Genomic DNA, 16,938 nt, shown 5'->3' with positions numbered 1-16,938 from the left:
AATGATTGGCCACAAAAGAAACATCCGGTCCATAGCTTTATTAGCCTTCCTATAGATATGCTTGACCCGGAAGGCAATGTCTCCGTCTATCATGCCTGGAGCAGGGGATGGCGGCCACCCACATCACTAGTGTATAATCCAATCGATCACAGTAGCCGAGTCACCTTCGAGCAGGATTGCGTTGGCTAGCAGTACATGCTAAGCATGATACAAACCAGCCCAAGTTGTCCTCAGTCTCCGTCCTAGAGACAGCAATGTCAAAAATTGAACACCCATCGACTGCCACCATCCTAGAGTCTGAACGTTTATCAGAAAACCTACTTCACCCCTTTTGCCACTATCCAAAACACATGACTCCTCTCAAAGTCAATATTATAGTGAACCATGGCACCTTGAGTCGGACCGGGACGGAAGCACCCATCACTTTTTTTTTCCCCAAAACCTAGGAGCAAGTTATCTCGAGAAATGGCCGGCATAAGGCAACTTTGGAGAGATCCAATTAGATGATTTAGGCCTTTCATTGACTAGTAAGAACTAAATCTATGCGAGTGAGGTATTGCTTCCATTTGATTTGATTGGTTCTTATATGTTAGCTGTTCTTAAGATTGTTCAATCCGTGTACATAGAGACTATGGAGAAAAAAGGAGCATTACTCTCATGGAATGGAACATCGGATATATATATATATATATATGTGATTGGGGTTGTCTATTTATGTTTTGATTTTCTTTTTTAGAAAAAAGATGTAAGACGTAAGGAATCCTTATCAAAGTTGGAACCAGGGTGAAATCCAGATTTCTGATATCCAACACCGAGCAATATATGTGGATGTAAGCTATCATATGTTCGATTAAATTAACAGATAAAGGCAAAGAAAGCCACTCATGATTTTCTACAAGGCGACGAGTGCTAATAAATCGTCTAGTACTCCAGTACATGTTTCTTTATCATGGAAAAGCATTCCTTCTTGAGCAACATGATGAGCAAAAATAAAATATGATTTAGATATTTCAAGAGTCCAAAATATGATTTAGACCACTTCTTGATCAATAATAACTAAATCTATACGAGTAAAGTATTGGAATTAGATTGATGTTTTTGTGGCAAAACTTCCATGATGAGTCATAAGGGGCTCCCAAGGATGCATGCATGATGGTGTCTTCCAATTTTGCTCACCAAAAAGTAGGTGTAGGCTTGAAAAATCAGTTATGAGACAAATAATTATAAATGATCTTTACTCATGCTTAATCATGATTGTTGGAATTTGGAGGTTCACAACCTTTTATTTATTTTTATTTTATTTGGTCCAATCCCTTGCAAAAATAAAGTCACGAGTATCGATTCTAATGTGTTCACAGAGTTTTACAAGAAAAAAAAATCTGAGATCTATTTAGAAGCAACACTAGATACAACACTTCTAATAGCTAGTCAAATATTTGGAGGGCGGACTGCCCTAAGAACATTCATATCATACTGAATGACCCAATAACAAATATCAAACAAGTATACGACATCTTTATATTCATCATTGTTGATCTATGAGATTGCTCAACTATCGTCCTCGCCCTCCAACCATAGAAAAATATCACTTCATGGTCTAAAACGCAAGAATAAGGTCGCCAAAAAGAAATACATAGCTATTTGCATCTAAAACATTGGCATGGATAATTGCACTGCATTTAAATAAAATGCATGTTATTCTTGGGATCATATTCATCTGCTTAGCAACTAAGAGTTTCGGGTTTGTATTTTGGATGCTTACTAGGCAATTATAATGTTGGTTAGTTTGTCTCTTTTTTCATTAAAAAAATTTATTAATAATATAATTCAAGTGCTTTATTCATCCTTTTTAATTTTATCAGAGATCAATCCTAAAAGTTCAGGAGCTAGAATATCACAAATACAAGTATGATAAAATACATAATTTTCTTTTTTTTATTATTTATTTTTTTGACAATATAGTTATTGTTTTGTTTTTATTTCTCTATAAACTAATGAAATACCACGTAAAGATTGATGATACATTTGTACAAAAATTCTGCTAGGCTTGCTTTTATTTTCACTAAGGAATAAATATCTGCCACCAAATTTTTAAAAATTTACAAATATTTTATTAAAGGAAAAATATTTTTTTATTAACTCAGGCTTGAATTTTTGAAAAAAAAAAGATGGAAAACAAAGGCAGTATAGGAACGGACTGAAAATCATTCACTTTACTTTTACAAAATCTGTGATAAATAATGTTGGATTAATTAGACAGTACTGATTCCTTTACCATGTCCTTGGCCAGACCTCTCCTGATCTTTCCCCGGGATAGAAAATCAAATTGGTGGTTTCCAAATAATGGTTGGCTGATAGTGGAGGATCAAATGATCTGTCCATCCTTAGAATATGACCAAACTAAGGGCACAAATGAGTTAACTATTATCAAGTTTGAGTAGTTTGAACAGTTTTTTGAGTCGAGTTCCAGTAACTCGAATAATTTTTTAAATCGAGCTCCAATAATAAAATACTCGGTGTAAAAAATTCACAAACCTAATCATATATATATATATATATATAATTATATATATATAATTATTAATTTAATATTCTAAAATATAATATTTATATATTTTTAATTATGATCAGAGTTTAAATTCGAGCTTCAGTATAGCACCGTTAATATTGAGTCGAGTAAGATTGATTTTGATTTTTTTTTTTTTGTGATTAGGAAATTAAAGTTTGATCGATTTTGAATTGATTTTTGAGCTCGACTATTTTGAGCCGAAACGAGTTCAAGTTTGACTCGGCCGAATCGATTGCACCCCTTCTTCCTCAAACGTCTCGAAGGTACCGTGGATTGGAATCGTGAACATTCAGAAACCGTTTTCGGGCCGAAAAATAAAATAAAACCCCTTCCTGAGTCCCAACCGACCGGTGGATCTCCGATTTCTCTCTCTCTCTCTCTCTGTTCTCTATCATTTTCCGAGTGAGCCATCGGCCATGGCGGTCGTCTCCCCCATGGCACCGGGGTCCCTCCCGGATCCGGAGAAGGACCCCTCCGATTCCGATCCGGCGGCCGAACCCCCGTCCTCCTCGGTGGACTTCGGGAGCCCCGAGACCTTTGCCCAGATACGCTCTCTCACCGACGTGGGCGCCATGACCCGCCTCCTCCACGAGTGCATCGCCTATCAGCGCAGCCTCGACGTCCGCCTCGAGTCCCTCCTTGCCCAGCGCCCCGATCTCGACCGCCACCTCCTCTCCCTCCACCGCTCCTCCCACCTTCTCGACCTAGCCCGCTCCGAAGCCGGTCTCCTCTTCTCTTCCGTCCGGTCCACCGCCGACCTCGCCGACCAGGTCAGCCGAAAGGTCCGCGAGCTAGACCTCGCCCAGTCCCGCGTCCACTCCACTCTCTCTCGCATCGACGCCATCGTCGAGCGCTCCCACTGCCTCGATGGCGCCCGCCGCGCCCTCGACTCCGAGGACTTCGAGTCCGCCGCCCGATTCGTCCAGACCTTCCTCCAGATCGACGCCCGCTTCCGCGACTCCGCCTCCGACCACCGCGATCAACTCCTCGAATGCAAGCGCCAACTCGAGTCCATCGTCCGCCGCCGCCTCGCCGCCGCCGTCGACCAGCGGGACCACCCCTCCATCCTCCGCTTCGTTGGCATCTTTCCTCCTCTCGGCCTCCAAGAAGAGGGCCTCCAGATCTACGTCTCCTATCTCAAGAAGGTCATCGCCCTCCGATCCCGCCTCGAGTTCGAGCACCTCACCGAGCTCGCCGACCAGCAGAGTGGTCGCGCCTCCCCTAATCCAGGTCAGGACCAGGTCAACTTCGTCGGCTGCCTCACCAATCTCTTCAAGGACATCGTCCTCGCCGTCGAGGAGAATGACGAGGTCCTCCGGAGCCTCTGCGGCGAGGACGGGATCGTCTACGGCATCTGCGAGCTCCAGGAGGAGTGTGACTCCCGGGGAACCCAGATCTTGAAGAAGTACATGGATTTCAGGAAGCTTGCTCGCCTTGCCTCCGAGATCAACTCCTACAGCAAGAACCTGCTCTCTGTCGGAGCCCCCGAAGGCCCTGATCCGAGGGAGGTGGAGATGTACCTGGAGGAGATTCTGGCACTGACCCAGCTCGGGGAGGATTACACTGAATTCATGATATCCAAGATCAGGGGACTCGGTTCCATCGACCCTGAGCTTGGGCCAAGGGCCACCAAGGCCTTCAGGAGCGGGAGCTTCAACAGGGTGGTGCAGGATCTTACCGGTTTCTATGTGATCCTGGAGGAGTTCTTCATGGTCGAGAATGTCAGGAAGGCTATCAAGATCGACGAGCCCGTGCCTGATAGCCTCACGACCTCAATGGTGGACGATGTGTTCTATGTGCTGCAGAGCTGCTGCAGGAGGGCGATCTCGACCTCCAGTATCAATTCAGTGTTTGCGGTGCTGAGCGGGGCGATGAACCTGCTGAGCAATGAGTACCAGGAAGCACTCCAGGAGAAGATGAGGGAGCCTAACCTGGGTGCGAAGTTGTTCTTGGGGGGTGTTGGAGTGCAGAAGACCGGGACAGAGATTGCCACTGCTTTGAATAATATGGATGTGAGTGCAGAGTATGTTCTGAAGCTCCGGCATGAAATCGAGGAGCAGTGTGCAGAGGTAAGTCTGGCATCCTTTTATTGACTGCCTTATTCTTTCTCAATTTTAGTATTTAATTATGGGTTGAACACTTACATAGAATTGGAGAAGATATATGTAAGAACATGGTTAGAATAGACTTACAAAATTGGTTGGCATCACTTGCTTCAGTGATGGCTTCTTAGCCATGTTGTAGAGAACTAGGCAAACTATGCATTTTTAGCTCTATATTGTTATATGTATGCAGGAGTATTAAGTTACACTGCATAAGATGATGCAACCGAACAAAGGTCAGCTCAGTTCATGTTCAGCTTCTTTCCTCCCCTATATCTGATACGATGAGCATGTGAAGATTCATTGTTCCACAGGCATGTCACATGTGCACTAATGCAGTGGAGCGGCACACAATCACCAAGTCTGTTCATCATAAGCAATAGGAATAGGCATTTAACAAAGACGATGACCTAGCTAAAGAGTTCTTAATTCAAGAGCGGGCCTTACTTGTTGAAAGAAACAAAGTCAAAGAACAACCCTGAAAGGAGACAAATCAAATTTTCTTAACAAAGGAAACTTTTAATCATCATACATGGACCTGAAAGCACAATGACTAAACTCTTTTCTTTGTCCATAGGCAATGCAAATTGTAACATCACAGTTAAGCTTGCTGTGATCATTCTCACCATGCAAGACTTTGTCCTGTCAGCATGAAGCCATTTGTAGAGCTGAACTCAATTGAGAGGCACCATGAAAGGATTCAGCTAATTTCACAAGTAGCTACCGATTGGCATCACCTATCTAAGAATTACTGTTGAACTACTAGCCAAGGAAACTTTACTTTATAAAAACAGTGTAATTGAAAAGGAAAATAGTGCTCCTTGGTTAGTGTAGAGAGCGCACTGAAGGACATAAAGCAGTTCTTAACTGCACTATATCTGAAATCTTTGCCTTTGATTTTTACTAATTCCTGAAATATTGTTGCTTGATTTCAATGTATTTTCTCTTTTATTTATTTATTTTCTTTCTTCTTGTCCTTCAGTATTTCATATCAATTGCATGGGAAGCTAGGAAAATTGTACCTGGTTTGTCAGTGAAATTTTTTTCCATGATAAGTTTTTTCTTTCTTTCTTTCTTTGTTTAGAAAAACCTTGGATGTTTGCCAAAATGAGGAAGAATTACGAATGCTTCTTACATATGCTTGCAAGGGTGTGGATGTTAATATCACAGAGATTTAACAGACAAAGTAACGAAGTATCATGGCCATAACCAACAAGTCTTGTTCTATGCATTGATGAATAGAATATGAATCATCAGGGGATTCCTGTATCTTAATAAAATGGCATGTGGAGTTAAGTGGTTTTATTTGAGTGTAGCTAATCAAACTATAATGTTTGTAATTCTTAAGATAAAGAAGAAACATGGCATTAAAATGATGAACTTGGTACCTAGTACCCTTTTGTAGACTTTTACATACTTGTGCTGACATTGTTGCCTATGTATTAGAGAAAAGCTTAAACGTGTTTTTCTCAGAAAAAATTTGCTGAGGTCCCAATGCTAGTCATGACAAACTTGTGAAGTGGAAAATTTGTAATTTGATGGCAAATGTAAGACCTTAAAGAATACGCTGCCAATATTGATTCGGAAAGCAGGATTGTTTAGATAAGTACAAAGCATTTTTTGTCAATGTTTGCTGATAGATTCTCAAAATGTAGTTCAAGAAATTATAGGAAGGTGGTATACTTTCTCAGCCATCACTATTTTAGTGATTCATGAAACATTTCAGGGATTAATGAGGAGGGAGTTGAAGTAGGTAAAAATAGGTGAGATGACTCATTGATGCCATCAAGTTTTCAAGAAATACCTCAGGCTTTAGTATTGTCGTGTAAGAATACAGTGGAGAGGTTTATGCAGGATTGGCATAAAGTAAAAGTACTTTCCACTTTGATGAAACATACCGTTGGAGTTTAACCAATTATAACCTTTCTCCTTGGGACAATTATAGAACAGAATCATTCCTTTTCTTTATGTTGAAGAATGGTAACAGAAGTTGAAGTTGGGGGACATCAGATATTTTATGATAAGAAAATGGTGGTAACCTCAAGAGGATTGATAAGTGGAAAGTATATGAATGAAGTGTCTGTAATAAGTTCAGATAACATATTCACTATATGAATGAAGTGTCACCTAATGAGGATTGATAAGTGTCTGTAAGGTATGAGGGTGAGGTCTGACATTGATATCATAAACAAATTGATCACTTCCTATGTTAAGGTCTTGAGCATGTTTTACAAGATGGCAGTGTGGACATGGAGATCCCAGGGTCCAACTTTTATATAGAATTTTCAAATGTTATGAGAGTTGAGGACTGTATGACATGAAATAGCTAATATGAGTTGGGAATATTTATATCTTTATTTGTTCAAGGTATTGTTAATTTATCTTTGAAATAATTGAAGACTGTATCCTTCCATCAGGGAAAAAAAGACTGTATTCTGGACTAATGCAAGAGCTCTTCTGTCAATGTGTCTCAGTGCCAACTGATGGTAGCAATATGGGTATTCTTAGTTCAATTATTCTATATATCTCGTTTCTGGTTCGATTAATTTATGCAGTCTGAATTTCCCAAACAAAAGGATGGATTTCTGTTCTTTCACGTCATTGCAGATATGAAGAATTATTTAATATCATTATCTAAGGGATCCTTACAACTTAAAAGGGAATATTTGGATGCTCATCGATCTATCCATATAATGACTTCTGATGGGATATAAATATAAATGAAACTTTAGGTTTAGCTGAGGGGGATGTAGGATGGTTGAAAGAGGCTGGTGATCTTGTACTTTTGCCTCTCAAATGGATTGTAGCAACCTATACATGGATGTTGTTGAAGACTGTATTAATAACCGTATGACTTACTTCAAAGTTAATAATCACGTCAGTATCCCTCCAACGTGCCATTGCGGGTGTATCTTCTCCCCACATTCTGTTTGTATCATGGCTGGGCATTCAGACACTTCGCAATAGCATAGCTAGCATACAAAGAACTAGAGTCAATAGTCACTTCCATAGGGAAATGATGGATGGAGCAGAATTGTGAGCATAAATTTGTATTGCAGTCTCCTTATTGGTATTAATCTTGCAATTAAGCCATAGATTGCGTCTGCATGGATGTGCATTCCTACAAATGTAAACTTTGGACTGCATAAGAACTCCTTGTGGATTTCTGTGATTTTTATTACTATCTTGCTTTTAATTCAGTTGCTAAAAAGAACTCTCTCTGCATGTATGGGTGCGTGTGTGCGCGTGTGTGCATGCATGTATGGGTTCATGTTTGGGTGCATGAGTGCATACTTTGATTTTGCTCATCTTGATAGGAAAATGAATTTGCCGTCGACAACCATTTCTTGCCTCGAACTTCAGAGGATTGAACTCATGTTGCTTTTACATAACATTTTTCTGTGTGTTTCAGTAGATTAATGATCCTTATCTATTATTGGGAAACAAGTCCTGCCTGATGCTTCTATCCTTTTACAAGAATAGGCCAAAAGTATAATTGATCGAGCAATTTGCCCGGTCTGCTCTATCTTTTCAGAATTTAATTCAAATCTTATGTGCTCGTATTCTTCATACCAAGTTTGTTTTTGCAAGCCTGTTGATTGCTATAATCTTGGCGTTACTCATTTATTCTAATCATTTTGCATCAGGTGTTCCCAGCACCTGTTGATCGAGAAAAGGTGAAATCCTGTCTATCAGAGCTAGGTGAGATAAGCAGTGTCTTTAAGCAAGTCTTGAATGCTGGATTGGAGCAACTGGTGGCAACTGTATCGCCCCGCATCCGTCCCGTGCTGGACGGCGTGGCAACCATCAGCTATGAGCTTAATGATGCTGAGTACGAGGAAAATGAGGTGAACGACCCATGGGTGCAAAAGCTTCTTCATGCAGTCGAGACCAACATGGTGTGGCTGCAACCAGTGATGACGTCCAACAACTATGACTCGTTTGTCCACCTGATGATTGATTTCATTGTGAAGAGGCTCGAAGTCATCATGATGCAGAAAAGATTTAGCCAGCTGGGTGGCCTCCAACTTGATAGGGAGGTGAGGGCGTTGGTTAATCATTTCTCGGAGATGTCGCAGAGACCTGTTCGAGACAAATTTGCCCGGCTCTCCCAGATGTCGACCGTTCTAAACTTCGAAAGGGTGTCTGAAATTTTGGACTTCTGGGGGGAGAATGCAGGACATATGACATGGTTGCTCACTCCTGCGGAGGTGAGAAGGGTGTTGGGCCTTAGAATTGACTTCAAACCTGAATCAATCGCTGCTCTCAGGTTGTAAATTCATAGTTTCATTTTTGCTGCATTTTCTTTTGATGTTTTCGTTTTGATTTTATGTTCGTTTACTTTACTCATTGGAAAAGATGTAATGATACACCAGGAACTCAGAATGTTCTTTCAATCTCTATTTAATTGATGCCAAAGATCTATTTCCAGCTCCTCATGTTTGATTTGTTTAACAATGCAACAATAAGAAAAAGATGTTAATCAGAGATTACAACTGGCGTCCGTTACGGTAGGGTTCTTGTTCGAGTAAAATCTTGTTTTAGAGACACTCAGGAGCTTGTTGATCGACATCCCCTTCCCCCTAGTCTTCTTCTTCACTTCATAGCGATGCTTGATCCGATCATCCAGCTTGTAGCCAAGAAAGGCAGGAAACATCAGTAGCTCTCCTACCTCTCTTCCCATCCCCTCGATGAGGAACTCTATCTTCTTCTCCAGCGACTCGTGGTTGTACTGCAACACCTGGGGATGCTTCTTGCTCATGGTCAGAACGTCCTCGCAAGAGAAGCCATAGCTGAAGAAGAGGTCGATCACCATCTGCAAGTTCTCGCTGCTTGTTCTTGTCACCGCACCCACCGCCAAAGCCAGCTCTCTAGTTCGGTGCCTGTAGCCGATCTTCACAAGGAATGCCAGCTTCTTTGAGAGGTTGTCTTGGAAGGAGAGGCTGATGAAGAGAGGGGCCTTGATCAGAAACTTGAAGATGGCCTCGGCGTTCATCTCGCATTGCTCGAGGAATTCAATTCTGGGCTTCAGCTTCCTCTCCTTGCTTACGCTGAAGATATGCGGGTGCACGAGAGCAATCCTGAAGACCTCTTCGTCGGTGAGGCCGATGGATCTCCAAAACTCCAAGTGGGATTGGAAGTGATCTACGGTGTAGGATAAGATGACAGGCCATTTGTTGATCAAGAAACCAGTGGCCTCCCTGTTGCCCCCTCCGAGATCCGCAAGGTATTCGACCCTCGGGATCAGCTGGCTCTCGAGATCCAGATTGAGAAGCAGCGGGCGCCGGGTGATCAACTCCGGCCAGCCGTAGCCTTTGAGGAAAGCAATCATCGCCTCCAGCCCTTCGATGGGTCTCTCGTAGAAGACCTTCATGATGTTCGCATTGTTGAGGACATGCGCCAGCTTGTCGCCGGGGATTCCATGATCAACAAGCAGCCTGACCTTCGCGCTCAAGTCCGGAAGGAATTGGGAATGGACGGAGACCAGCAGGCGCTCGAGCTTCGAGGGTTCGAGTCCTTTGAGCTCCTCACGGACGAAATCGAGGAAATGTCCAACCTCCGGCGAGGTAAGGGTCTCGGGGCGCCGGTTCACAGTCCGGTGGAGGGCGAGGCCGGTGATTCCAACGCATTGGAGGGAAAATAGGCGACGGTGGAGGGATTCTGGAGAGGCCGAATCCAGCTCTGGATGCTTCTGGAGGAGAGATGCGGCCTCCCTTTCGTCAAGACCGACTTCTCGCAAGAAAGGTACTGCCGACAAGGCAAGGGTTCTAAGCGTTAGAGAGAGCGGGCGAGAGAGAGAGAGATGAGATTAGCCTACCGGAGGTGGCGCTGGAGATCAACGGAGAGGTATGTGGGGTGCAGCGGCGAGTGATGCCAGGATTCCGCCGGAGCGGGAGGAGGTGCGCGGGTTCCAGCCTCGTGAAGTAGCCGCGGAGGGAGAGAGAGGCCGAAGGGATCAAGAACGGGTTGTTTACAGTAGAATGGAGAGGAGACGACGACCGGGGTGGTGAGATTAGGGTTGGGTTGGAGGGGAAGGGAGCGCGCGCTGGGGCCGGTGCCATCGCACACGGTCTGGCCGCTCTCCTGCCCGGAGGTCGACTGGGAGGGGCTACCGGCGAAGTGTCGCTCCGACCACTGCGAGGGCTTCGAGAGTTCGCGGATCGGGGTTGGAATATTCGTGGTCTGGCTCATATCGGCCTTTTGGGCTAAATTAGGAGCGATCCGTGATTTCGATGGACGCCTCAGCCTTGGGTCCTGACTCGACTATTCCATAAATATAATATATATATATTATATAAAATTTATTCAATATTATATATTATATTTGAAAATATAAATACATACAAGAATGCCTGTGCGCGCATATATATATATATATATATATATATATATATATATATATATATATATATATATATATATATATATATATATATATATATATATATATATTATAAAATTTATTAAATATTATATAATATATTTGAAAACATAAATACATGCACACATATTTGTGATTTTTAATCATAGAAATTAAATAAGTATGGTTAAATTGTATCCGGTTTTGTTCCATCAAATTTCTATTTATATCATTGGTCATAGTCTTTTTACAATTTATTTATTATGATTTAGTATCCATTCTAAGCTCGATTATTGTAGGATTTGTTCATAATTTCATTCTTCAAATCTTCTGATAGTATAGATGTTTAGATAATAAAAATATTATTTAAATAGATATTCTTTTCTTTAGATATAAATTTCTGTGTTTTATTTAATTGTTAATATTTTCATATTTCATATTGAGGAAAGGGTCTAAAAGTGTATTTCTATCCAAAATTCAATTCAATACTCGATCTTTTTTGATCCAACATTGCGTGTCCATATAACATTTTAATTAAAAATGAGTTTTGAATATAAATTTAATAAGATATATTTTAGATTTAGATATGGATATGATTAAATTTGATTTGAATGGAACTAGATGAGCTCGAGGCAATCCACCAGCTTGGATTGGCAGGGAAGATTTCCGCTACGGGACTTTTGTATTCCAATTACATGGGAATAGCTCTATTAATTGGATAGCTTGCCGGGTTGGACATTCTTGCTCTAATCAATGATGAATCTTTTCAGTTGAAAATTCATCCTATTATTTGCAATTTTAAATTAAACATGTAATGCCTCTTTATACAATCTATTCATCATAAAGGAAGGTCACAGAAGAGGACTGGGGATGGGGGTGCTTAGTCGAGGACCAACCGCTGCTCCACAATATTCGCAGAGTACTGGAGGAGGCTGACTCCTACTAGGCCACGTACGTATATCGGAAGATGAACAGTGCTGCAGACTGGGTTGCTTTCTTCGCGGCTCATCACTCGGAAGATTTTTTTTTGGCTAGACCATAGGGTTGTACCTGTGTCTTTGTGCAGTATTTTATTTTTTTGATTTTGTTGGTTGTTTTCACACTCGTCAAGTGTGAGCCGTCAATGTACCAAAAAAAAAAAAAAGAACAAGAAGGAAGGTCAAAATAAAAGATAAGCTTACATGGGCTTCAAAATTCTAGAAGATATTATGCAATTTTTTGGTACAAAGAAACCATTATAGGGTTTATTAGTTATTATTGTGGCAAGCCTATGATATTACCTATGGTTCTCGCTCACTAGATTATAAAGAAAATTACACATTGTCTTTTTTATGAAATATTTACTTGAAAACCATATTTGGCAGGCAATTTGGACTTAGAAACATCAATAAATTCATTTAGGAAAAAATTTTCAGCTAGCTTCTACAGCTCCAAATCAACAAAACATCAACTAGTGGATGTGGTAGATGGACCGGCGGTGGATTATTTTCCGTAGAAAGTGGCTTTAATTAAAGAAGGTAGCTATTTTTGGAAACTTTGATTCTACGAGAAATTGAAATAATGATTCACCCCAATGTGTATGCATTAGAAAGGTAAATCCTTATGCATCGAATATTGCCACTAGCCCACATAATTAAGATAACGTTTGGTGATCTAAATGAGATTGCGGAGGTAATTTTAGGTCACTCGTAATTCTTATTCCGAAATAATCTAATTCTCGGTGACCTGAAGTTGCCATATTTAGTATACTATATTTTAATAATTAAAAAAATTTAAATAATATATTTTTAATAAATTAGTTCAATACATATTTGGATGAGGAAGAATACGTCTTAACGGATGGACAGAGAGAGGCCTGGGGAGGAGCAAGGAAAAGAAGATATGGGGTCTCGATTCTTCGCATGGATATCGTGGTTTTTTTAGTTAGAGATAGATCTTCCGGGGTAAGAGAAATTCGAAAAATCCGGCCCATAAGATTTTCTTTGGTGCGTGCACCGTCAGAAGATATTTGTTCTTCTGACAGCCAACCCGTCTACGTTAAGAGAACGGACGCCGCCCACGCATTAACAAGATATAGCTTCCACGCACCTTCCTGTTTCTTAAGACAATCAGGACGCCCTTTCGAAAAGAAGGCGCTTGGTCGGGCCCCACGCGTACCGTTTGCCTGGACGCGGTTACCTAAATTCCTCCAGCTTCTTGGTAAGGAAGGCATTCTAGGACTCGTTCTCCGTTCAGAATCCCCTTCTGATCCTATAAAAGCACCCCTCCCCCCTCCTCCTTGGTCAAGCACAAGTCATTCTCTTTCAATTTTATTCGTTTGTTATGGAGAAGCTGCTGGCCATGTCAATTCTGAGCTCAGGGCCGGATTTCTTTGGCGATGGGAAGGCTAGCGGATGGTTCACTCGCGGTTGGATCGGGAAGAAGAAGAATAACAAAGAAGAGGAGAACAGAGGCGGGAGCGTCAAATCCGGCACGTCGGAGCAGCGGCAGCAGCAGCAGGGGAAGTCCAGGCCTCGGTTCGCGTTGGAGTTGGATGGGCTTCACTGCTTTGAGACTATTCTTCCTCATTGATTATCCTATCTACTGATTCGTTCGTGTGCCCCTCTTTTTTGGAGATTGTTCTATTCGTTGATTAAGCTGTTGGAGGATGTATGGCAGAGTAATACGAGCAAGCTGTAGGATGACAAACATATCTCTTTAGATTTCTTTTTTCTTCATTGTTGGACTGAATTTAGGATCGAATATATATATATATATAATTTCATTCGATCATATATTTGGTTATGTTTCACTCGAACAAAACATATATATCATATCTGACCATGATCAGTTCTGAGGCAATTAATTTGCAAGAAGTTCGGAAATAAGTGGTTTGGCAGACCCAAAATTATTCGAATTATATAGAAAGTTCTTTCTTGCGAGAAGGGAAAGGGATCCCTTGAAAAAGAGAAAGCACTGAAGAATAATTAAAGAGAAATCACAAAATAAAGAGAACAAAAAGGAAAAGAAAATAACAGGGCACCCAGATCCTTCTTTCTCCATAACAGTTGGAAGGAAGGAAGCCGGTCTCCGCCACGACCAGCTCCGTCTGAACTTATGTTGATGTTCAACAAGATACTCTGTTTCGCGATGGAGAAGCTGCCGGCCATGTCAACAGGAAATTAGAGCAGCAACAGGACTAGACCTGAGTTTTTCGTCTTGCTATATACATCAAGTTTTTGTACTGGTTTTAAAGCCGAAAGCCATTATGAATACATCTGTCGCCTTTTAAGATGAAAATACTAGAACTGAAAAATCTTTAATTTCACCATTCGTATAGCTTTTCCATTACAATTATTACTACAAATGAAGAGAATTGGTTTCCCAAATCTTTGTTGATCAACTTTACAAAGACTAGACGAGAGTAACAGCCTAACAGGAACCATAATTTATAAAAAAAAAAATCTCGAACACCGCTAATACTTCAGCTAAGAGGATAGGAAGGCTTCAGCAAGTTTAGTAGGAGATGAAGGTCTCGAAGCAGTTGAGCCCATCAAACTCAGGTGCAAAGCCTGGTCTCCCAGTACTCCTCTTCTTCTGAGGATTCTTTCCGGCCTTGGCCGGTCTCTGCTCCCCTTCCCCGTAGTTACCGACCCTCTCAACTTTGCCCTTCTCCTCGCTTGCCTTCTCTTTCTGCATCATCGTAGTCCAGCTTCCAGAGATGTGGACAGGAGTTGAACTGAGAATAGACATCGCCAGTAGCTTCTCCATGGCGAAGAGAAGGTCTGGAGTGCTGGTGGGGAGGGAGGTTGGTGGGTTTTGATGGAAGGAGTCCTTCAACCGGAGAAAGTTGATGATATGGTCATCGGGCGACCCGAATGCTTTTATAGGGAGAGAGGATTGGCTCCATTTATTTCCAGGAAATGGAGATGAATGAACACGTGTTTCAAGGCTCGGATGGAGAGCGTCCGTTCCAGCGCCGGAACGTGCGTCGTTTTGTAGGGTAGGGGTCAAATTTGGCCTTCAGACGGCGCGTTGATTGGATTTTGACCCGAAACTTCTCCATACGGCGGCGGCGGATGGAAGGGGTCAAATAGACACGACGACTATTCGGTGAATCTGCGCTGGGTTCTAAAGGCTGGTCAAATTAACCTATGGTTTATTTGTCGTGGCGTCTCGGTGCTTATCCGCAGAGGTGCCCACGATGATCTATCTTGCCCTTTCTTTAAGATTGGCCTGCCCCCGAGCTCAGCGGAACGGCATCCTTCTTTTAGTTGGAAGTTAAAAAAACAAAAAAAAAATCATAAAGCCAATGTTTTTTAGACTTTCCTGTTTATTAATGTCTTTTTTTATATTTGAATATTTTTAATTTCAGCTAATCAGATGTTGGTATATTTTTAAAAATATAATGACATGATCGTTATATTTTATAAGCTGTAAATCAAACGAGAATCCTGGATGTTAAAGTAAAACTGCCATGAGAGGTTGGTGGCTGGTGCTCTATGCATAAAAGTAAGAGCACATGATTCACTAGTTGACTGTTTTAAGACGCCTTAGCCATCCATGATGACCAAAGTAAACTACATCTCTGTTGGGGATTGCCGTTGGCATTAAAGTTTTTGGAGCTTTAAATCTGTAGAGCTTCTAACAAAATCATCACTTATAATCTTAGAATGGCACTCAAAATTTAAAACAAAGGCCAAAATAAAAATTAAAAAATATTGAAAAAATATTTCATTTAAAAAATAAGAAATATAGGAAATTTTATAATTTTTTCTCTTCTCACGTCACGCCGCACCAAAAATAGTGAAATATTTGATTTCTATTTAAATTTAAAAATTAATATTCACTAAAAAATAAAATTTGATAACAATAATTATTAAAAAAATAAACCGGAAACGCTTAGTCCTCGTGATACAAACCAAAAGAAACTCAACAAGAATCTCTAGTGGACCGAAATTTTGTTGCTTCGTCCATAACCATTACCTTCCACTTGCGCCGAACGCTTTCCGCCCGTGCCTTCCGTGCTCTCCGAGGCCTAAACGGAGTAGGCACAAAAATCCAGGAACGACGAAGCTACTTGCGTGAAAGGAAACGGATCCGGTCCCACGGCGATTCCCAGAGTCTCTAGGACTAGGATTGCAACAGTCGTATGCTTAACCTATAAAAAGGAAGCTCCTCTCTCTCTCTCTCTCCCACTGCCGCCTTTGCCTGAGAGTTTACTTCTCTCTGTCCAAAGCTTCAAATCACTCCGTTCAGCCATGGAGAAGCCTCTGGCGTCGTCTTCTCTTTATCCGAGTCCCAACTTCTCCTCTGACGATGATAAGCAGCCCCAACGATGGCCTTTTAGTCGCTGGATTGGGATGAAGAAGGGAAGAGATGAGAATCAGATAGGGAATGCCGAACCAAAATCTTCCGGAGGGTCGATAAAGAAGTTGCAGCAGAAGCAGCAGCAGAACAGGCCGAAGCCGCTATGGTTTGCTCCAGAGTTCGATGGGCTTCACTGTTTTGAGATCATGGTCTCCCACTGAGAATCCTCTTTTTCATTATTTCGTAGCGTCTTTTTAGCTTTTTTCTTTTTTTCCTTCTACTTTTTTTCTTACCTCTAGGGAGATCTTCCATTGATTGATTCTGTTATCAGTGAAACAATATGGTAATATCAAGAGTATTGATTCTGTAAGGTATTAAGTTTAATTATAGCACGATTCTTAATTTCTTTGCTGTCTTCTCGTTTTCAACCTGGAAATCTAGAACAGAATTTCTCTCAAGAAAAATAAAGAGATTTTTTTATTTATTTATTAGAGAGAACACATGTCAGTTGCTCGAATATTGTATGACTAAACATAATTATATGAGCAAATCTAGCAATATTGTATGACTACAGAGTTTTTGAAATATGTAATATTTTTTAGAATTTATTTAGATAA

General features: G+C 41.2%; 2 protein-coding genes across 2 annotated transcripts; one reads left to right on the top strand and one right to left on the bottom strand.

The window, feature by feature from the left end:
* The first annotated feature begins 2,886 nt into the window (after window positions 1-2,886).
* LOC120105889 (conserved oligomeric Golgi complex subunit 4-like) lies at window positions 2,887-9,090 on the top strand. The gene is made up of 2 exons (XM_039118640.1): window positions 2,887-4,638; window positions 8,319-9,090. The coding sequence occupies exons 1-2, from the start codon at window positions 2,986-2,988 to the stop codon at window positions 8,946-8,948; spliced, it is 2,283 nt and encodes a 760-aa protein (XP_038974568.1). The 5' UTR covers window positions 2,887-2,985; the 3' UTR covers window positions 8,949-9,090.
* Window positions 9,053-10,857, bottom strand: LOC120105890 (transcription termination factor MTERF8, chloroplastic-like). Its single transcript, XM_039118641.1, has 2 exons — window positions 10,490-10,857; window positions 9,053-10,419 (listed from the first exon to the last, which is right to left on the bottom strand). Exons 1-2 carry the CDS (start codon window positions 10,731-10,733, stop codon window positions 9,155-9,157), a joined length of 1,509 nt encoding a protein of 502 aa, XP_038974569.1. The 5' UTR covers window positions 10,734-10,857; the 3' UTR covers window positions 9,053-9,154.
* Between the last annotated feature and the right edge of the window lie 6,081 nt (window positions 10,858-16,938).

The sequence above is a fragment of the Phoenix dactylifera genome, unplaced genomic scaffold, assembly GCF_009389715.1.
Source record: "Phoenix dactylifera cultivar Barhee BC4 unplaced genomic scaffold, palm_55x_up_171113_PBpolish2nd_filt_p 000388F, whole genome shotgun sequence".
NCBI lineage: Eukaryota > Viridiplantae > Streptophyta > Magnoliopsida > Arecales > Arecaceae > Phoenix > Phoenix dactylifera.
The sequence above is the reverse complement of the archived record's forward strand: the minus strand, read 5'-3'. Positions and strand labels throughout refer to the sequence as shown.